Below are 22969 nucleotides of genomic sequence, written 5' to 3'. Positions count from 1 at the left end.
TCCTCAAAACCTCAGCAAGTTAGTTGGACATGATTTCCCCTTTAGAAGTCCATATTCCGAATCCCACATTTTTCCATGTGATTAATAATTCTATCCCGAGCAATTGTTTCTATAAACTTGCCCACCACTGATGGTAAATTGACTGGACAATAATTACTGGGACTATTCTTACGACCTTTTTTGAACATTTGCAATTCCCCAGTCCTCTGGCATGTTCCAAGTCTAGGGAAGACAGAAATTTTATGGCTATCACCCCTGCAATTTCCATTTTGACTTCCTTCAATGTCCTTGGATCCGTTCCGGGTGCTTTGTCAACTTTCAGAACCGACTGTCTATTCAACACTTCCTCCTTATCGATTTTGAACGTCTCTAGTGACAGAGTTTCCTTGTCTGTCACCATAGCCTGGGTAGTATTTACCTCTTGGCAAAGACAGATGCAAATTATTCTATTAAAACCTCAGCCATGCCCCCTGTCTCCAATGTGTAAATCCCTCATCGGTCCACTCCTCTACCCATATAGAAATAGTAAAAACGAGTTATATGTGGGTAGGGAAGGTTTGTATGAGTAATGGAGGGGAGGAGGAGGCAACGTTTGAGGGACACTGTCTCGAGTCCAATTAGAGCAGCTTCTCCGGTGAGATTTAGAGCATTTTCTTTGCATTTAAACTGATGAACTTGCGTTGCTGATGCTGTTTTGCAGTCAGAGCTAATGCCAAATTCCGTGATGTGATTTTTAAAATATTAATATTGTGGAGCCATGAAACCTAGCATCGCACTGTGAACCTGCAGCCCTGCCTTGTTTATTTCAGGCACACTACCCTGCTAGCTGCAGCCACATGTCTCAGTGGATGGATGATGGTGGTTATTATGAAGGAATGACAATGGAAGCACAAAGCAAACACCTGGCAAAACTGATCTCCAAACGCTGCCCAAGCTGCCATGCCCAGATTGAGAAGAATGAGGGCTGTCTTCAGTGAGTCAATCTTTACATAATTGTCTTTTTAAATATCAGCTCTGATCTTCATGTAAATACAAAAGGAATGGACGGAGACGGCCAGATTGTCCATTGGGCCTGCGCAGCCATTCAGTTAGATTCCAGCTGCCCTGGACCTCAACTCCATCTACTCCAAATCCCAATCTCCTTTCCCAATAATCTATTGATCTGGTTTTAACACTCCAGCAGACTCTACCACCACCACATCCTTTTGTGTGAGAGGATTCCACATTTCTCCCTGGGTAAGTGTTTCCCTGACTTTACCTCGACTTCCTTTAATGTAGTAAACAGGTGGAAAATGTTAGGAATAACTGGCAGATTCGTCATATTGAGAAAACAGACCAGTATTTCCAGTGTTATTTCTGATGAAGATTTGTCCCTGACTGTTATCTGTCCTTACACTGAAAATCTTGCTGTGTTTTGCCAGCGTTTTGTTTTCTTCCTCAGTGCCTCTGGCCTGACTCCTACTCCCAGCCCTGCTGAAGAAGGTAGATTCATGGTAAACAGCTGCCAAGTGGCCATTATTCCTGATTAGTCCCAGAGACATGCCAGCCAGCAGTCCAGCAGAAACAGCACCGTTACTGGTTGTGCATTATCTGTGTGCCCATTGCCAGTAGCTCCGAGACAGCAGTTTTAGAGGTGCTTGCATTTCACTGTAAACCCCCCAAGCCATAATGGGAGATCCAGCCAAGACATTTTCTGTAGTTGGACTACCTGACGATCCCTAGATGTGGTGTACAATGTCCTTTTTATAGATCATAGAATCCCTACAGTGCAGAAGGAGGCCATTCGGCCCATCGTGTCTGCACTGGCCACAATCTCACCCAGGCCCTATCCCCATAATTCCGTGCTATTAGCCTAGCTAGTCCCCCGACACTAAGAGGCAATTTAGCATGGCCAATCCACTTAGCCCACACATCATTGGACTGTGTGAGGAAACCGGAGCACCCAGAGGAAACCCACGCAGACACGGGAAAACTGTGTGCAAACTCCACACAGACAGTGACCCAAACCGGGAATTGAACCCGGGTCACTGGCACTGTGAGGCAGCAGTGCTAACCACTGTGCCACCATGCCACATTTTTCTGTATTCGAACCTTGCCCTGGAATCTAAAGTTTCCTTGCCTTTTAATAGTCTGCTTCTGTTGGTGATGCACATTCTGGGCCTCGCACTTTGTGCTGTTTTAATGGAATAGCCTGTGTTCCATTCAGCAGGTAATCTGCAACACTTCCTTATTTTGGGGTGTTTAGTGGCATTAAGAAAACTAGTGGAGCTGGTCTAACCCACCTACATGTGGCTGGAAAATCCAATGATTATCCCTTGAAACAATCTGCTATATGCCTTCAGAAGGTGAAATTGTTACTCGTGGGTTACGAAGAACTCTGTCTCGGACTGTGATTTGCATCGACTTATTGACAAATATATCCTCCAAATAAAAGGCCCCAACATGAATATTTTGAGATGATTTCATTAAGAATGGTACATTGATAAAAGAGGGTTAGTTAGATGTTGAGTAACTAAACTGAGGTCTTGTTCATTAAGGACCCTATTCTGTATATTTTACAGCATGACATGTGCCAAGTGTAATCATGGATTTTGCTGGCGATGTTTAAAGCCATGGAAGCCGACACACAAAGATTACTACAACTGTTCAGCTATGGTAAGACCAAGCACTGTCAGAATGTGTCGAGTTGCAGCAACAGAAATGTTTTTAGATACTCGTGTGGTTGGGAGCTCTCCTGAGTGAACAGGGCATTTTTGAACGTTGTGGCATGGAACTTTGGACCTTGTAATGATTGAACATTTCCAAAGTATTTCTGATTATTCTGTTTCCAAAGTACTTATTTAATCTGTTTACTTTTTGTTTATTTCTTCGCTGGAATGTTTCTCTCCTCCTTCCTCCATTGGAAGGTGTTGTTAAATACAACAGAATAGCTCCAGCAGTACAGCAGTCATTCTGCTATCTGGCCCAAGAGGCTGTTCAACTGTGGAAGGCATCAAGGCAGAGCCTGGTTCGATCCTCACCTAAATAATACCCAGGAGTGGAATACCCACTGCTGTCTCTTTTCCTGGTCAAACCCACCAATCATCCCAGCAAAGCTCCCACCAAATTCTCTCAGGTCATTGAACTCAGCAGGAGTTAGCAATTATATCTGGTACTCTCCTGCTCTTTCTGTTGATTACGGAGCCATGCTGCATGGTACACCACTCAACTCAGACATTGCGAGCTGCCATTTCTTGGAGAAAACTGGAAAGAGATGCTTGTGTTCTAAGAATCTGCTATCTTACTGTCTAATGATCATATTTACATCTAATGCTTTAGCCGGTAACTTCTTATTTATATTGGGCTCTGGAGGGTTCCCCGACCCAGTACAACAGCAATATTGCTGCTGTTCATCCCATCACTCCAGGGGGAAATGCGGAATCTGCACACTGGTTTCCTAAGCTGCAACTTGTGTTTTTTCTTTGATCATTGAGAAACGCGAGTCACCGTTCTTTGATATAAGCCTTACACCGAGGAAGGGGCAAGATCAGGTACTCAGGCAACACCCAGTTCAGCTTTTGGGAGCTTATGTAAAAGGGAGAAAGAACTTTTAATGATAAGTTAATGCAGAAGAATCACCGTTTGCTGCTGTATTCTCTGGTCTGTCAAGCATTTCTGAGTGGGTTTGAACTGAAGCTGTGAAATGATTGTGTCTTTGTACAGGTCAGTAAAGCAGCACGGCAAGAGAAACGCTTTCATGATTATAACGAGCGATGCACTTTTCACCATCAGGCAAGGGTGAGTACACAGAGCTTCACTCCATATCCTGTTTGAAACAATCCCCTTGTTACTAACTCCCTATTAAACTGGGACACTGTGAGTGAGGAGCTGAAGAGGCTTGGAGAGCTGAAGATTGACTCCTGATGTGATTCTAATGAAGCTGTGTTTATATGGCCGTTCCTTCATTAATCTGTCTGATGGCTAATGGTATACAATTGAGATAAAATTGAGGAAAGGATGTTATGCTTGGTCAGATTCTATCTGGAATAACTGTTCAATACTGGGCATTGCAATTCAGGAACTATATATTGGCCTTGGCAGCGCTATATTGCCGATCTCCAGAGTGCTGCTGGGTCTTAGAAAGGTTAGGATGTGAGGCGGGACTAAAACCTGTGTACCATAGGCCAGGAAGTTGAGAAGTGATACAATTTATGTATTTAAAATCAGTAGCAGAGGGTGGGGTGGATGCAGGGTAGTGTGGAAGGGGGGCCTGATTGATGCCAGTTTATGGGGAGGTGGGAGCTTGGGGCAGACCTATTTGTGATTATCTCATGGCAGAGCGACTGGGACGGGGAGCATGTGGTTCTTCTTTATTCTGATTGTATCCAAATGAAGCAATGGGTTATTCTGCAAATGTGATCACAGAAACAGCGAGAAATCCACAGAACCGCCGTCCAGGCAACAACTTTATACTCTTGTTTTTATTTGTTACAGGACTTTGCCATTAATTTGGAAGCAAAAGTATCTGCAATAAATGAAGCCTTGCAAATGAAGTCACTAACGTTTGTTATTGATGCCTGTAAAATGCTTGCTCAGGCGAGGAAGGTGAGTGAGTGCCCAGTAAACAGTGCTTAGAGTAACAGCCACCTCTCGTCCCATAACTTAATGATTCATCAGTAAACATGGGTCTTGAGGAGTTGTTGTGCAGTTAATGGATCGTCAATAACAATCTTCGCACAGATGTGGAGATGCAGGCGTTGGACTGGGATGGACACAGTAAGAAATCTCACAGCACCAGGTTAAAGTCCAACAGGTTTATTTGGAATCACGAGCTTTCGGAGCACTGCTCCTTCATCAGGTGAGTCCTGTTGGACTTTAACCTGATATTGTGAGACTTCTTGCAATCTGACATTTAGCCATACAGCCATGGGCAGAAAGTGCAAATATTAGCCAGGGATCTTGTTGCTATCAACTGAACACTGCTGGAGGTCAAATCTGTAAGAATAGCTGATGAATAGAAGAATAAGCTTGTCTGTGGCCTGGTGTCTGGGACTGTGACAGGACACTGGTCTGGACCAGTGTCTGGGACGGGGCATCAGCTGGGACTGCCGTCTGGGACGGGACACTGGCTGGGACTGCCGTCTGGGACGGGGCACTGGCTGGGACTGCCGTCTGGGACGGGACACTGGCTGGGACTGCCTTCTGGGACGGGACACTGGCTGGGCCTGCAGTCTGGGATGGGATACTGGCTGGGACTGTCGTCTGGGATGGGACACTGGCTGGGACTGCCGTCTGGGACGGGACACTGGCTGGGACTGCCGTCTGGGACGGGACACTGGCTGGGACCGGCGTCATAGATGTGACATCAGCTGGGAATGTAGAGGAGAAGTTATAATTGAGAAGTAGATGAAAGTTCTTTTGCAAGCAACTCTCCCTCTGTTTAAGTTTAAGTTTATCTGTTCGTGTCACAAGTAGGCTTACATTAACACTGCAATAAGGTTACTGTGAAAATCCCCTAGTCGCCACACTCCGATGTCTGCTTCGGTACACGGAAGGAGAATTTAGCATGGCCAATGCACCTAACCAGCACGTCATTCGGACTATGGAAGGAAACCAGAGCATGCGGAGGAAACCCACGCAGACACGGGGAGAACGTGCAGACTCTGCACAGACAATGACCCAAGCCGAGAATCGAACCCGGGTCCCTGGTGCTGTGAGTTGGCAGTGCTCACCACTGTGCCACACTGCTCTTGTGCTATACGCTCCCTGTTTTGTTATCCTGTCCAGGACCAAGGCCCTCACTCTCTCTTGTTCTCCAGTCAGCAGCACAACATAGAAAAACAAGACTGGGAATGTCTGAGAGAAAGAGAGAGTTTAATCTCTCTCCTGTTGTCACAATGAATCCTTTCTGATTACTTCATTCAGAGAAAAACACTGTGATTTGACCTATACTCTAATAGAACATAGAACATAGAACATTACAGCGCAGAACAGGCCCTTCGGCCCACGATGTTGCACCGACCAGTAAAAAAAAACTGTGACCCTCCAACCTAAACCAATTTCTTTTCGTCCATGAACCTATCTACGGATCTCTTAAACGCCCCCAAACTAGGCGCATTTACTACTGATGCTGGCAGGGCATTCCAATCCCTCACCACCCTCTGGGTAAAGAACCTACCCCTGACATCGGTTCTATAACTACCCCCCCTCAATTTAAAGCCATGCCCCCTCGTGCTGGATTTCTCCATCAGAGGAAAAAGGCTATCACTATCCACCCTATCTAAACCTCTAATCATCTTATATGTTTCAATAAGATCCCCTCTTAGCCGCCGCCTTTCCAGCGAAAACAATCCCAAATCCCTCAGCCTCTCCTCATAGGATCTCCCCTCCATACCAGGCAACATCCTGGTAAACCTCCTCTGCACCCTCTCCAAAGCCTCCACATCCTTCCTGTAATAAGATGGTTGCAGCCTCTTCACCCCACCCTCCTCTCCCCTCCAGCGAGAAAACGCTGGAAAATCTCAGCAGGTCTGGCAGCATCTTAAGGAGAAAAAAGAGCTGACGTTTCAAGTCCAGGTGACCCTTTGTTAAAGGTTTGACAGCTTACCAGATCTGCTGAGATTTTCCAGCATTTTCTCTTTTGGTTTCAGATTCCAGAATCTGCAATAATTTGCTTTTATCCTCTGCCCCCCTACTCTCTAATGGGATTGGTGCAGGCTGTGCCCCCCTACTCTCTAATGGGATTGGTGCAGGCTGTGCCCCCCTACTCTCTAATGGGATTGGTGCAGGCTGTGCCCCCCTACTCTCTAATGGGATTGGTGCAGGCTGTGCTCCCCTACACTCTGATGGGATTGGTGCAGACTCTGCCCCCCTACTCTCCGATGGGATTGGTGCAGACTGTGCCCCCCAACTCTCTAATGGGATTGGTGCAGACTGTGCTCCCCTACTCTCTAATGGGATTGGTGCAGACTGTGCTCCCCTACTCTCTAATGGGATTGGTGCAGGCTGTGCTCCCCTACACTCTGATGGGATTGGTGCAGACTCTGCCCCCCTACTCTCCGATGGGATTGGTGCAGACTGTGCCCCCCAACTCTCTAATGGGATTGGTGCAGACTGTGCTCCCCTACTCTCTAATGGGATTGGTGCAGACTGTGCTCCCCTACTCTCTGATGGGATTGGTGCAGACTGTGCTCCCCTACTCTCTAATGGGATTGGTGCAGACTGTGCTCCCCTACTCTCTAATGGGATTGGTGCAGACTGTGCTCCCCTATTCTCTAATGGGATTGGTGCAGACTGTGCCCCCCTACTCTCTAATGGGATTGGTGCAGACTGTGCCCCCCTACTCTCCGATGGGATTGGTGCAGACTGTGCTCCTCTACTCTCCGATGGGATTGGTGCAGACTGTGCCCCCCTACTCTCCGATGGGATTGGTGCAGGCTGTGCTCCCCTACTCTCTAATGGGATTGGTGCAGCCTGTGCCCCCCTACTCTCTAATGGGATTGGTGCAGCCTGTGCTCCCTACTCTCTAATGGGATTGGTGCAGCCTGTGCCCCCCTACTCTCTAATGGGATTGGTGCAGCCTGTGCCCCCCTACTCTCCAATGGGATTGGTGCAGCCTGTGCTCCCCTACTCTCTAATGGGATTGGTGCAGCCTGTGCCCCCCTACTCTCTAATGGGATTGGTGCAGCCTGTGCTCCCTTACTCCCTAATGGGATTGGTGCAGACTCTGCCCCCCTACTCTCCGATGGGATTGGTGCAGACTGTGCCCCCCTACTCTCCGATGGGATTGGTGCAGCCTGTGCTCCCCTACTCCCTAATGGGATTGGTGCAGCCTGTTCCCCGCCTACTCTCTGGTGGAATGGTACTGTCTGGGCGCAAGAAATTTAAGTTGTCATCTTCCCATCTGCTTTGTCTTAATCTGACTTGGTTCAGGAGAGGGTGGATTTTTACCCAGTTATTCAGGGTAGAGGCGACTCGATGGGCCTCGGGCACTGTAAAGATTCTGAGAGCAAGCAAAGATTTGAGATTGTCTATGGTGAGAGTGAAACAGGGTCATGGGGTCATTTTGTTTTAGGCTCATTACTTTGATGTTGCCTTTCTGTAGCTCTCGTAACCTCAACACTGCTTTGTGTCCGGTTTCTATCAGGTATTGGCCTATTCGTGTGTGTACAGTTACTACAATCAGGACACTGAAAAGATGGATATAATGGAACAGCAGACGGAGAACTTGGAGTTGCACACCAATGCCCTCCAGATCCTTCTGGGTAAGTCCCAGTTCATACACCTGGGTGCATGTTGAGTTTAAATTTTAAAATATATGAAACAGTATTGGGCTTCTCATTAATTTGGGAATCGCGGACATTTTGACTACAGGAGGCTATTTGATTCATTGTGTCTGTGCTGGCGCTCAGCAAGAGTAATCCAGAATTGATCCCACTTGCTCTCTGAGCTTTGATTCTTTCTCTGTGTCACATACTGACCCAGCTTTCCCTTAAAACAATCCAACAGCTTTTGCCTCGTCCATTGACTGGCAGAAAATCCCATTCTTTCGAATATATGGAAACATCTCCCAACTATCTTCGTTCAAATGTGACCATTTTAATTTGATAATTCCTTGTCACTGACTGCAAAGGAAACAGTCTTTCCCTATTCGCCTTATTAAAACATAGCTTTCAAAAATCTTTCTTAAATTTCCTCTGATTTTTCTCTGATGGGAGCAGATGTAGTTCCAGGACCTCCAGTCTCTCCTGGCATCATCTAGATGAATTCCACATGTGGGCAGCACAGTGGTTAGCACTGCTGCCTCACAGCGCCGGGGACCCGGATTCGATTCCCGGCTTGAGTCACTGTCTGTGTGGAGTTTACACATTCTCCCTGTGTCTGCATGGGTTTCCTCTGGATGCTCCGGTTTCCTCCCACAGTCCAAAGGATTTGATTTGATTTGGTTTGATTTGATTTATTATTGTCATGTATTAACATACAGTGAAAAGTATTGTTTATTGCACACTATACAGACAAAGCATACCCTTCATAGAGAAGGAAACGAGAGAGTGCAGAATGTAGTGTTACAGTCATAGTTAAGGTGTAGAGAAAGATTAACTTAATGCAAGGTACAGGTAGGTGCAGGTTAGGTGCATTGGCCATGCTAAATTCTCCCTTAGTGTACCCAAACTGGCACTAGAGTGTGGCGACTGGGGGATTTTCACAGTGACTTCATTGCAGTGTTAATGTAAGCCTACACTTGGATGGCTCCCTGTACCTTGGTGCTGTGGTCAGTTTGCTCATCCTCCCTTTCCCTACCCTTCTGAGCTGCCGGGCCAGACTCTGCGCCGGAGGCATGGCCACTGTTGCTTCCCCCAGGTAGGCTGCTTCCCCAACAGTACTTAAACAGGAGTACTTATTTTTAAGGGGCACAGCCACTGGGGTACTCTCTAGTACCTGACCTTTCCCCTTCCCCTTCCTAACCGTGACCCGCTTGTCTGTCTCCCGTGGCCCCGGTGTGACCACCTGCCTGTAACTCCTATCTATCACCTCCTCATTCTCCCTAACCAGACGAAGGTCATTGAGCTGCGGTTCCAGTTCCCAAACGCGGTCCCTCAAGAGCTGCAGCTCGATGCACCTGGCGCAGATATGGACGTCCGGGAGGCTAGCTGACTCCAGGACCTCCCGCATCAGACACTGAGAACAACAAACTGGTCTCACAATCATAATTCCCCCTTTCTTCCAATGACACAGGAAAAACTGTCTAAACCTACCCCACCTCTGCCTGTTTACGCCGAAGCCCGATGAGCCAAAGCCCGTCAGATCTCACTCTGCTTCCCACTCACTCCACTGCCCGCTCAAAAGTGCGGCCTGCTTTTAAACCCTCCAAAAACCTTCCCAGGCTTCTCCTGGGCCTACTTCCTGTTCTGGAAAAAAAACCTCCAATTTTTAACACACATTTAACTGAAAAATAAATAAATAAATCAAATGCAGGAACACACTCCCTTACTCTCAGCCTGCTCCTGTGGAACATGTGGGATCATCTGTAAGCAGCAGATAATTGAGGTTCCACCATTCACTTGGACTTGCAGAGGGGGAAATTCTCATCACTATGTTCCAATCCTCTCTATCTCCTCCAGCCCTACACCCCTCTTAGATCGGGAATGTGGAAGGCAGGAAAGTGGAATTGATGTCGAAGGTCATTGTGATTTTATTGAATGTTGGAGCAGGCTCGAAGGGCAGTATGGCCATTTCCTGCACCTATTCCTATTCTTCACACTGCATTTTTCCATTTCCCGTCTGTCATGAATCTCCAATTGAGGCTGTGCCTTAAAACGCCAAGGCCCTTAGCTCTGAATTTCCTTCCCTAAACCTCCCTATCTCTCTCCCTCTCTCTTTCCTACTTTCAGATCCCCGAAACGTACCTCTTTAACAGTGGCTCAATGTCTAATTTTACCTGAGAGTGCTCCTGAAAAGCAGCTCGGGATGTTTGACTGTGTTAAAGAGAATGAGAGGTGTGTGTGTGTGTGTATCTGAAACATGATTTGGTTTTCTCAGAGGAGACCCTACTACAATGTGTGGACCTAGCTTCCTGTATCCGCCTGTTGAAGCCTGAACACTTGAACACGGGGCTGGAACTGATCCGTAGGATACAGGAGAGGCTGCTTGCCATCCTCCAGCACTCAACACAGGTAACTTGGGCTCCAAGAGAGGCCGTCTACAGCAGCTAGTGTAATTACATCTCTGTCAGAAATCTGAAAGCTCTCTTTCAGAAAGAAATTCTTTGTCTTTTTCTTTGCTGGTTTCCTCAAGTTACACGGAAGACAGGTGATTAACTCCCAGCATCTAGCAATGCCACTCTGTAACCAGCTGACAGTTCAAATGGAGGAGGTAACTTGTATTTGGATTTAGCTACTGTTTCTTGGTGAGACTGTCAGGTCGCTCTTGGGATCCTTGCCATGATGGTATGTTTGGATTTTGAACCTTGCTGATGGAGCCACATGCTGTGTACCATTACCAGCTGTAATCTCAGAGCTGCATTCTCTATATGCTAAAGACACTGCTTCTGAGAGTCATAACCCATAGCCCTTTGCAATGTCAGGCTGTGCAATGGAATAAACCGTCTGCAGAGTTTCCCCTTCTAATCACTATGCAATGATTCACTGGAAAATGTGTGTGTACAGTGAGACAGGGTGAGACCTCCCATGGCTGAATATCCTGTCAATATTCAGCTGTCTAAGATCAGTCACAAAGCATGACCACTTGAAGTGGCATTCGAGAGCTGTATTGTCAAGAAGGCGCTACCCTGACATGTATAAGCATGTTCAAAGCAGGAGGAATGAGCAACCTATCTCCAAGATAATTCAATTGATAGATAGATGGGAAGAGGATGAAATTGCTCATTTTCCCCAAAAGACAGAAAGCAGCCCAGTGTTCAAGCTGAGAAATAGGCAGCTTGTATTCACAGATACCATACATGATTCAGCTGACAGAATGATTGCAGCAGAGACAGCATTTCCAATTCAGGATGCCCTTACATTGAAACTTCATGCAATTGCATAACGGAGAGAGTTCAGTATAGACTGAGATGGTGAGAGTACTGTTACGATACCACATCAGAAACCCCAAGGTTTATTATAAAGCCAGACTAGACACCAAGAAGATTTCTATTTTGGCATTAATGTGACGATAGGATGTTTAGCTCCAGGTGTCATTCTACTGGCTTTTATCAAAACCAACTTTATTTAACAACACGGTTTAGCTATAACAAATTAGTTAGCTTAACATTTAACAGTTGAACAATACTTAAACATGACCGGAAACCATTCTTAACCCCTAGCTTATCACCAACAGTTCCAATCAAGCGATGTTTCTCTTATAGACTTAAAACATTCTTTAAACTTAGTTAGCAAAACACAGGCATATTTGCTTTAAGCCTTGCTAATAGTTTGGAGCTGTCAGAGTGAGAGAATGGGTTTCATCAGCTTGCAGAAAGCCTCTGACGTCAAGCAATTCCCAGCCAGAACACCACTTTAAAACTAGTTAGAAAATCCATATTTGCTTTGACTTGGAGCTTTCAGAAAACTTCTGGAGAGAGTGACAGAGCTTCCTCTGGCTTTTATCAAAACCAACTTTATTTAACAACACGGTTTAACTATAACAAATTAGTTAGCTTAACATTTAACAGTTGAACAATACTTAAACATGACCGGAAACCATTCTTAACCCCTAGCTTATCACCAACAGTTCCAATCAATTGCCCTTTATTTCCAAAAATGAAAATGAAACTTTTTTTCTGCAAGTTTATCTCTTCCCATTAACCACATCATTATACTGTCCTGTCAATCAACCAAATCAAAAACTCACATGACTTTATGACCCTGTACACCTAACTCATCTTTCCATTATAATCAAGAAAACACCTCAAGGGTCCTCTTCTTTGGTAAACAAAAGCTTGCTAAGCCTTCTGCTAAATAAGCACTTAGCTAAAATGTTCCCAGACAAACTGGCTATCTGTAGAAAAACACTGCATCTTAAAACAGTCCCACATTAAACGTAGCACAGTATCATCACAGTACGAATAGGTAAAGATCACTGCTCGCTATGATGGCTTGTCGAGGAATGTGCTGCAAGTAATTCAAAGATGTGAAATAATTTATGTGAAATCTGCTATTTCAGGATTTCCGAGTGGGGTTTCAGCCAAAGCAGGGAGTCGATCAGAATGAGGTTCAATGCACAGACCTTTCAAACACAGTGCCATCTGATTCCACCAAAGAGTAAGTCCACTAACAGCATGCAGCAATTGAGACATCATAGTATTACACAGCAGATACTGAGTGAGAAATAAACCATGGTGTTGGAGCAGATACAGAGTGAGAAATAGACCATGGTGTTATGGAGCAGATACAGAGTGAGAAATAGACCATGGTGTTATGGGACAGATACTGATTGGGAAATAGACCGTGGTGTCATGGAGCAGATACTGACTGAGAGCTAGACCATGGTGCTATGGAGCAGAAACTGAGTGAGAAATAGACCATGGTGCTATGGAGCAGATACTGAGTGAGAAATAGACCATGGTGTTATTGAGCAGATATCGTGAGAAAAAGACCATGGTGTTATGGAGCAGATACAGTGAGAAATAAGGACTTTATAGCGGAGCATTTAGAAAGCAGTAGCAGGATCAGACAGAGTAAGCATGAGTTTATGGATAGGAAATTATGCTTGACAAATCTGTTGAAATTCTTTGAAGATATAACTAGTAGAGTTGACAAGGGGGAAGTCAGTTGATGTGGTGTATTTGGACTTTCAGAAAGTGTTTGACGAAGTCCTGCACAAGAGATTATCATGCAAGATTAAAGCACATGGGATTGAGGAAGTGTATTGAGATGGATAGAAAACTGGTTGGCAGAGAGGAAACAAACAGTAGGAATTAATGGGTGCTTTTCAAATTGGCAGGCAGTAACTAGTGGGGTGCCACAGGGATCGATGCTGGGACCCCAGCTATTCACAATATTGGATGAGAGAACAACATGTAACATCTCAAAGCTTGCAGATGTTACCAAGTTGGGTGGGAGGGTGAACTGTGACAAGGATGCAGAGGTCCTTCTGAATGATCTGGACAGGTTGGGTGAGTGGGCTAATCAATGGCAGGTGCAGTATACTTTGGATAAATGTGAGGTTATTCACTTTGGAAGCAAAAACAAGAAGGCAGATTACTACCTGAATGGCTGTAAATTGGGAGAGGGGAGTGTGCAGCGGGACCTGGGTGTCCTTGTGCACCAGTCTCTGAAGGTAAGCATGCAGGTGCAGCAGGCGGTAAAGAAGGCAAATTGAATGTTGGCCTCCATTGCGAGAGGTTTCGAGTACAGGAGCAGGGATGTGTTGTTGCAATTATACAGGGCTTTGGTGAGACCACACCTAGAGTATTGTGTGCAGTTTTGATCTCCTTTTCTGAGGAAGGATGTTCTTGCTCTCGAGGGAGTGCAGCAAAGGTTTGCCAGGCTGATTCCAGGGATGGCGGGACTGATGTCATTAAAACATGCTACCGTGCAAAGGGACCTGGGGGTCCTTGTGCATGAGACGCAAAAGCCCAGTCTGCAGGTACAACAGGTGGTCAAGAAGGCAAATGGGATGTTGGCCTATATTGCGAAGGGGATAGAATATAAAAGCAGGGATGTCTTGATGCACCTGTACAGGGCATTGGTGAGGCCGCAGCTGGAATACTGTGTGCAGTATTGGTCCCCTTATATGAGGAAGGATATATTGGCATTGGAGGGAGTGCAGAGAAGGTACACCAGGTTGATACCGGAGATGAGGGGTTTGGATTATGAGGAGAGGCTGAGGAGATTGGGTTTGTACTCGTTGGAGTTTAGAAGGATGAGGGGGGATCTTATGGAGACTTATAAGATAATGCGGGGGCTGGATAGGGTGGAGGCGGAGAGATTCTTTCCACTTAGTAAGGAAGTTAAAACTAGAGGACACAGCCTCAAAATAAAGGGGGGTCGGTTTAAGACAGAGTTGAGGAGGAACTTCTTCTCCCAGAGGGTGGTGAATCTCTGGAATTCTCTGCCCACTGAGGTGGTGGAGGCTACCTCGCTGAATATGTTTAAAGCGCGGATGGATGGATTCCTGATCGGTAAGGGAATTAAGGGTTATGGGGATCAGGCGGGTAAGTGGTACTGATCCACGTCAGATCAGCCATGATCTTATTGAATGGCGGGGCAGGCTCGAGGGGCTAGATGGCCTACTCCTGCTCCTATTTCTTATGTTCTTATGTTCTTATGATGTATGAGGAGAGATTGACTAGGTTAGGATTGTTTTAACTAGAGTTCAGATGAATGATGGGGGGGGGATCTCATAGAGACTTATAAAATTCTAACAGGTCTAGACAGGGTAGATGCAGGGAGGATATTCCCGATGGTGGGGGAGTCCAGAACCAGGGGTCACAGTCTGAGGTGGGGGAGTAGCAGTATTAGTTGGAGAGCATATTACAGCGGTACAGAGGGAGGACAATTCAGAGGGGTCGTGTAACGAGTCACTCTGGGTGGAGCTTAGAAACAGGAAGGGCGCAGTCACTGTGTTGGGGGTATACTACAGGCCCCCCAACAGCCCAAGGGAAGTGGAAGAACGGATTTGTCAGGAGATACTGGATAGGTGCAGGAAAAATAGGGTTGTTGTCGTGGGAGACTTCAATTTCCCTGGTATAGACTGGAAATCGCTGAGAGCTGGGACTCTGAATGGGGAGGAATTTGTAAAATGCGTACAGGAGGGTTCTTTGGAACAATATGTAGATAGCCTGACTAGAGAGGGGCTATACTGGACCTAGTACTGGGGAATGAGCCCGGTCCGGTCTTCAAAGTTTTGGTAGGGGAACATGTAGCAAATAGTGACCACAATTCTGTTAGCTTTAGGATAGTGATGGAAAAGGATGAGTGGTGTCCCAAGGGTAAGGTGTTGGATTGGGGGAAGGCTAACTTTCGTGGGATTAGGCAGAAATTGGCAGCTGTTGATTGGGAGAGGCTGTTTGAGGGTAAATCCACATCTGGCATGTGGGAGTCTTTTAAGGAACAGTTGTTAGGGCTGCAGGACAGGCATGTGCCTGTAAAAAAGAAGGATAGGAAGGGTAGGATTCGAGAACCGTGGATAACCAGGGAAATTGAGGGACTGATCAAAAAGAAAAGAGAGGCGTATGTTAGGTCCAGGCAGCTAAAAATGGAGGGAGCTCTGGAGGAGTACAAAGAAAGTAGGAAAGAACTCAAACGGGGAATTAGAAGGGCAAAAAGGGCTCACGAAATGTCCTTGGCAGACAGGATTAAGGAGAATCGCAAGGCATTTTATTCGTACGTTAGGAACAAAAGGGTTGTCAGGGAAAAAATCGGACCTCTCAGGGACAAAAGTGGGGAATTATGCTTGGAGCCCAAAGAAGTAGGGGAGATCCTAAATGAATACTTTGTGTCAGTACTCACAAAGGAGAGGGATGTGTTGACTGGGAGTGTCTCAGAGGGGAGTGTTGAACCGTTGGAGAAAATCTCCATTACAAGGGAGGAAGTGTTAGGTTTGTTAGAGAATATAAAGACTGACAAATCCCCAGGGCCTGATGGAATCTATCCAAGGCTGCTCAGGGAGACGAGAGATGAAATCGCTGGGCCTCTGACGCAAATCTTTGTCTCGTCACTGGACGCAGGTGAGGTCCCAGAGGATTGGAGGATAGCTAATGTGGTCCCGTTATTTAAGAAGGGTAGGAAGGATAACCCGGGTAATTATAGGCCGGTGAGCTTGACGTCCGTGGTGGGGAAGTTGTTGGAGAAGATTCTTAGAGATAGGATGTATGCGCATTTAGAAAGGAATAAACTCATTAACGATAGTCAGCATGGTTTTGTGAGAGGGAGGTCATGCCTCACTAACCTGGTGGAGATTTTTGAAGAAGTGACCAGAATGGTTGACGAGGGAAGGGCTGTGGATGTCGTCTATATGGACTTTAGTAAAGCGTTTGACAAAGTCCCTCATGGTAGGCTGGTGAAAAAGGTTGGATCTCATGGGATAAAGGGGGAAGTGGCTAGATGGGTGGAGAACTGACTTGGTCATAGAAGACAGAGGGTGGTAGTGGAAGGGTCTTTTTCCAGCTGGAGGCCTGTGACTAGTGGTGTTGCGCAGGGCTCTGTATTGGGACCTCTGCTGTTTGTGATTTATATAAACGATCTGGAAGAAGGTGTAACTGGGGTGATCAGCAGGTTTGCGGACGACACAAAATTGGCAGGACTTGCAGATAGTGAGGAACATTGTCAGAAGCTACAGAAGGATATGATAGGCTGGAAATTTGGGCAAAGAAATGGCAGATGGAGTTCAATCCTGATAAATGCGAAGTGATGCATTTTGGTAGAAATAATGTAGGGAGGAGCTATACGATAAATGGCAGAACCATAAAGGGTGTAGATACGCAGAGGGACCTGGGTGTGCAAGTCCACAGATCCTTGAAGATGTCGTCACAGGTGGAGAAGGTGGTGAAGAAGGCATATGGCATGCTTACCTTTATAGGACGGGGCATAGAGTATAAATGTTGGCGTCTGATGTTGCAGATGTATAGAACATTGGTTCGGCCGCATTTGGAATACTGCGTCCAGTTCTGGTCGCCACACTACCAGAAGGACGTGGAGGCTTTAGAGAGAGTACAGAGGAGGTTTACCAGGATGTTGCCTGGTATGGAGGGGCTTAGTTATGAGGAGAGATTGGGTAAACTGGGGTTGTTCTCCCTGGAGAGACGGCGGATGAGGGGAGACTTAATAAAGGTGTATAAAATTATGAAAGGCATAGATAGGGTGAACGCTGTGAAGCTTTTTCCCAGGTCGGTGGTGACGTTCACGAGGGGTCATAGGTTCAAGGTGAGGGGGGGGGGGGAGGTATAACACAGATATCAGAAGGACATATTTTACACAGAGGGTGGTGGGGGCCTGGAATGCGCTGCCAGGCAAGGTGGTGGAGGCGGACACACTGGGAACGTTTAAGACTTATCTAGATAGCCATATGAACGGAGTGGGAATGGAGGGATACAAAAGAATGGTCTAGTTTGGACCAGAGAGCGGCGCGGGCTTGGAGGGCCGAAGGGCCTGTTCCTGTGCTGTATTGTTCTTTGTTCTTTGTCTAAGGATACAGGGGAGACCATTTAGGACAGAAATGAGGAGACATTTCTTCACCCAAAGAGTGGTGATTCATTACCACAGGAAGTAGTTGATGCCAAAACATTGAATGTATTCAAGAGGTCGCTAGATATAGAACTTGAGCAAATGGGATCAAAAGTTATGGGGAGAAAGCAGGATTAGACTATTGAGTTGGATGATCAGCCATGATCGTAATGAATGGCGGAGCAGGCTCAAAGGGCCAAATGGCCTCCTCCTGCTCCTATCTTCTATGTTTATAAATAGTCTATGGTGTTATGGAGCAGATACTGAGCGAGAAATAGACACGGTGTTATGCAGTAGATACTGAGTGAGAAATTGACCATGGTGTTATGGAGCAGATACTGAGTGAGAAATAGACCATGGTGTTATGGAGCAGATTCTGAGTGAGAAATAGACCATGGTGTCACGGAGCAGATATTGAGTGAGAAATAGACCATGGTGTTATGGAGCAGATGCTGAGTGAGAAATAGACCATGGTGCAATGGAGCAGAAACCTATTGGGAAATAGACCATGGTGTTATGGAGCAGATACTGATTGGGAAATAGACCATGGTGTTATGGAGCAGATACTGATTGGGAAATCGACCATGGTGTTATAGAGCAGATACTGAGTGAGAAATAGACCATGGTGTTATGGCGCAGATACTGAGTGAGAAATAGACCATGGTGTTATGGAGCAGATACTGATTGGGTAATAGACCATGGTGTTATGGAGCAGATACTGAGTGAGAAATAGACCATGCTGCAATGGAGCAGAAACTGGGAAATAGACCATGGTGTTATGGAGCAGATACTGAGTGAGAAATAGACCATGGTGTTATGGAGCAGAAACTGATTGGGAAATAGACCATGGTGTTATGGAGCAGATACTGAGTGAGAAATAGACCATGGTGCAATGGAGCAGAAACTGATTGGGAAATAGACCATGGTGTTATGGAGCAGATACTGAGTGAGAAATAGACCATGGTGTTATGGAGCAGATACTGAGTGAGAAATAGACCATGGTGTTATGGAGCAGATACTGTGTGAGAAATAGACCATGGTGCTATGGAGCAGATACTGAGTGAGAAATAGACCATGGTACAATGGAGCAGAAACTGATTGGGAAATAGACCATGGTGTTATGGAGCAGAAACTGATTGGGAAATAGACGACGGTGTTATGGAGGAGATACTGAGTGAGAAATCGACCATGGTGTCACGGAGCAGATACTTAGTGAGAAATAGACCATAGTGTTATGGAGCAGATACTGAGTGAGAAATAGACCATGGTGCAATGGAGCAGAAACTTATTGGGAAATAGACCATGGTGTTATGGGGCAAATACTGATTGGGAAATAGACCATGGTGTTATGGAGCAGAAACTGATTGGGAAATAGACCATGGTGTTATGGAGCAGATACTGAGTGAGAAATCGACCATGGTGTTATGGAGCAGATACTGAGTGAGAAATAGACCATGGTGTTATGGAGCAGATACTGAGTGAGAAATAGACCATGGTGTTATGGAGCAGATACTGAGTGAGAAATAGACCATGGTGTCACGGAGCAGAAACTTATTGGGAAATAGACCATGGTGTTATGGAGCAGATACTGAGTGAGAAATAGACCGTGGTGCAATGGAGCAGAAACTGATTGGGAAATACACCATGGTGTTATGGAGCAGATACTGAGTGAGAAATACACCATGGTGTTATGGAGCAGATACTGAGTGAGAAATTGACCATGGTGTTATGGAGCAGATACTGAGTGAGAAATAAACCATGGTGTTATGGAGCACAATACTGAGTGAGAAATAGAACATGGTGTTATGGAGCAGATACTGAGTGAGAAATAGACCATGGTGTTATGGAGCAGATACTGAGTGAGAAATAGACCATGGTGTTATGGAGCAGATACTGAGTGAGAAATAGACCATGGTGTTATGGAGCAGATACTGAGTGAGAAATAGACCATGGTGTTATGGAGCAGATACTGAGTGAGAAATGGACCATGGTGTTATGGAGCAGATCCTGAGTGAGAAATAGAGCATGGTATCACGGAACAGACACTGAGTGAGAAATAGACCATGGTGTTATGGAGCAGATACTGAGTGAGAAATAGACCATGGTGTTATGGCGCAGATACTGAGTGAGAAATAGACCATGGTGTTATGGAGCAGATACTGATTGGGAAATAGACCATGGTGTTATGGAGCAGATACTGAGTGAGAAATAGACCATGCTGCAATGGAGCAGAAACTGGGAAATAGACCATGGTGTTATGGAGCAGATACTGAGTGAGAAATAGACCATGGTGTTATGGAGCAGAAACTGATTGGGAAATAGACCATGGTGTTATGGAGCAGATACTGAGTGAGAAATAGACCATGGTGCAATGGAGCAGAAACTGATTGGGAAATAGACCATGGTGTTATGGAGCAGATACTGAGTGAGAAATAGACCATGGTGTTATGGAGCAGATACTGAGTGAGAAATAGACCATGGTGTTATGGAGCAGATACTGTGTGAGAAATAGACCATGGTGCTATGGAGCAGATACTGAGTGAGAAATAGACCATGGTACAATGGAGCAGAAACTGATTGGGAAATAGACCATGGTGTTATGGAGCAGAAACTGATTGGGAAATAGACGACGGTGTTATGGAGGAGATACCGAGTGAGAAATCGACCATGGTGTCACGGAGCAGATACTTAGTGAGAAATAGACCATAGTGTTATGGAGCAGATACTAGGTGAGAAATAGACCATGGTGCAATGGAGCAGAAACTTATTGGGAAATAGACCATGGTGTTATGGGGCAAATACTGATTGGGAAATAGACCATGGTGTTATGGAGCAGAAACTGATTGGGAAATAGACCATGGTGTTATGGAGCAGATACTGAGTGAGAAATCGACCATGGTGTTATGGAGCAGATACTGAGTGAGAAATAGACCATGGTGTTATGGAGCAGATACTGAGTGAGAAATAGACCATGGTGTTATGGAGGAGATACTGAGTGAGAAATAGACCATGGTGTCACGGAGCAGATACTTAGTGAGAAATAGACCATAGTGTTATGGAGCAGATACTGAGTGAGAAATAGACCATGGTGCAATGGAGCAGAAACTTATTGGGAAATAGACCATGGTGTTATGGAGCAGATACTGAGTGAGAAATAGACCGTGGTGCAATGGAGCAGAAACTGATTGGGAAATACACCATGGTGTAATGGAGCAGATACTGAGTGAGAAATAGACCATGGTGTTATGGAGCAGATACTGAGTGAGAAATTGACCATGGTGTTATGGAGCAGATACTGAGTGAGAATAAACCATGGTGTTATGGAGCACAATACTGAGTGAGAAATAGAACATGGTGTTATGGAGCAGATACTGAGTGAGAAATAGACCATGGTGTTATGGAGCAGATACTGAGTGAGAAATAGACCATGGTGTTATGGAGCAGATACTGAGTGAGAAATAGACCATGGTGTTATGGAGCAGATATTGAGTGAGAAATAGACCATGGTGTTATGGAGCAGATACTGAGTGAGAAATGGACCATGGTGTTATGGAGCAGATCCTGAGTGAGAAATAGACCATGGTATCACGGAACAGACACTGAGTGAGAAATAGACCATGGTGTTATGGAGCAGATACTGAGTGAGAAATAGACCATGGTGTTATGGCGCAGATACTGAGTGAGAAATAGACCATGGTGCAATGGAACAGAAACTGATTGGGAAATAGACCATGGTGTTATGGAGCAGATACTGAGTGAGAAATAGACCATGATGTTATGGAGCAGATACTGAGTGAGAAATAGACCATGGTGCAATGGAGCAGAAACTTATTGGGAAATAGACCATGGTGTTATGGGGCAAATACTGATTGGGAAATAGACCATGGTGTTATGGAGCAGAAACTGATTGGGAAATAGACCATGGTGTTATGGAGCAGATACTGAGTGAGAAATCGACCATGGTGTTATGGAGCAGATACTGAGTGAGAAATAGACCATGGTGTTATGGAGCAGATACTGAGTGAGAAATAGACCATGGTGTTATGGAGCAGATACTGAGTGAGAAATAGACCATGGTGTCACGGAGCAGAAACTTATTGGGAAATAGACCATGGTGTTATGGAGCAGATACTGAGTGAGAAATAGACCGTGGTGCAATGGAGCAGAAACTGATTGGGAAATACACCATGGTGTTATGGAGCAGATACTGAGTGAGAAATACACCATGGTGTTATGGAGCAGATACTGAGTGAGAAATTGACCATGGTGTTATGGAGCAGATACTGAGTGAGAAATAAACCATGGTGTTATGGAGCACAATACTGAGTGAGAAATAGAACATGGTGTTATGGAGCAGATACTGAGTGAGAAATAGACCATGGTGTTATGGAGCAGATACTGAGTGAGAAATAGACCATGGTGTTATGGAGCAGATACTGAGTGAGAAATAGACCATGGTGTTATGGAGCAGATACTGAGTGAGAAATAGACCATGGTGTTATGGAGCAGATACTGAGTGAGAAATGGACCATGGTGTTATGGAGCAGATCCTGAGTGAGAAATAGAGCATGGTATCACGGAACAGACACTGAGTGAGAAATAGACCATGGTGTTATGGAGCAGATACTGAGTGAGAAATAGACCATGGTGTTATGGCGCAGATACTGAGTGAGAAATAGACCATGGTGTTATGGAGCAGATACTGATTGGGAAATAGACCATGGTGTTATGGAGCAGATACTGAGTGAGAAATAGACCATGCTGCAATGGAGCAGAAACTGGGAAATAGACCATGGTGTTATGGAGCAGATACTGAGTGAGAAATAGACCATGGTGTTATGGAGCAGAAACTGATTGGGAAATAGACCATGGTGTTATGGAGCAGATACTGAGTGAGAAATAGACCATGGTGCAATGGAGCAGAAACTGATTGGGAAATAGACCATGGTGTTATGGAGCAGATACTGAGTGAGAAATAGACCATGGTGTTATGGAGCAGATACTGAGTGAGAAATAGACCATGGTGTTATGGAGCAGATACTGTGTGAGAAATAGACCATGGTGCTATGGAGCAGATACTGAGTGAGAAATAGACCATGGTACAATGGAGCAGAAACTGATTGGGAAATAGACCATGGTGTTATGGAGCAGAAACTGATTGGGAAATAGACGACGGTGTTATGGAGGAGATACCGAGTGAGAAATCGACCATGGTGTCACGGAGCAGATACTTAGTGAGAAATAGACCATAGTGTTATGGAGCAGATACTAGGTGAGAAATAGACCATGGTGCAATGGAGCAGAAACTTATTGGGAAATAGACCATG

At 45.5% G+C, this 22969-nt stretch overlaps 1 protein-coding gene across 2 annotated transcripts in view; it reads left to right on the top strand.

Annotated features, from left to right (window-relative positions):
- cul9 (cullin 9) overlaps positions 1–22969 on the top strand; it is a 284868-nt gene that overhangs the window by 226591 nt on the left and 35308 nt on the right. For both annotated transcript variants that reach the window (XM_078212153.1, XM_078212152.1), the window contains exons 33-39: positions 810–973; positions 2562–2655; positions 3703–3777; positions 4474–4584; positions 8126–8243; positions 10519–10652; positions 12640–12737. In XM_078212153.1, coding sequence (XP_078068279.1) covers positions 810–973; positions 2562–2655; positions 3703–3777; positions 4474–4584; positions 8126–8243; positions 10519–10652; positions 12640–12737 — 794 coding nt within the window. The remainder of the gene's footprint in view (positions 1–809; positions 974–2561; positions 2656–3702; positions 3778–4473; positions 4585–8125; positions 8244–10518; positions 10653–12639; positions 12738–22969) is intronic.

This window comes from Mustelus asterias, chromosome 5, assembly GCF_964213995.1.
Source record: "Mustelus asterias chromosome 5, sMusAst1.hap1.1, whole genome shotgun sequence".
NCBI lineage: Eukaryota > Metazoa > Chordata > Chondrichthyes > Carcharhiniformes > Triakidae > Mustelus > Mustelus asterias.
Note: the sequence above shows the minus strand (reverse complement) of the source record. Positions and strands in the feature narration are given on the sequence as shown.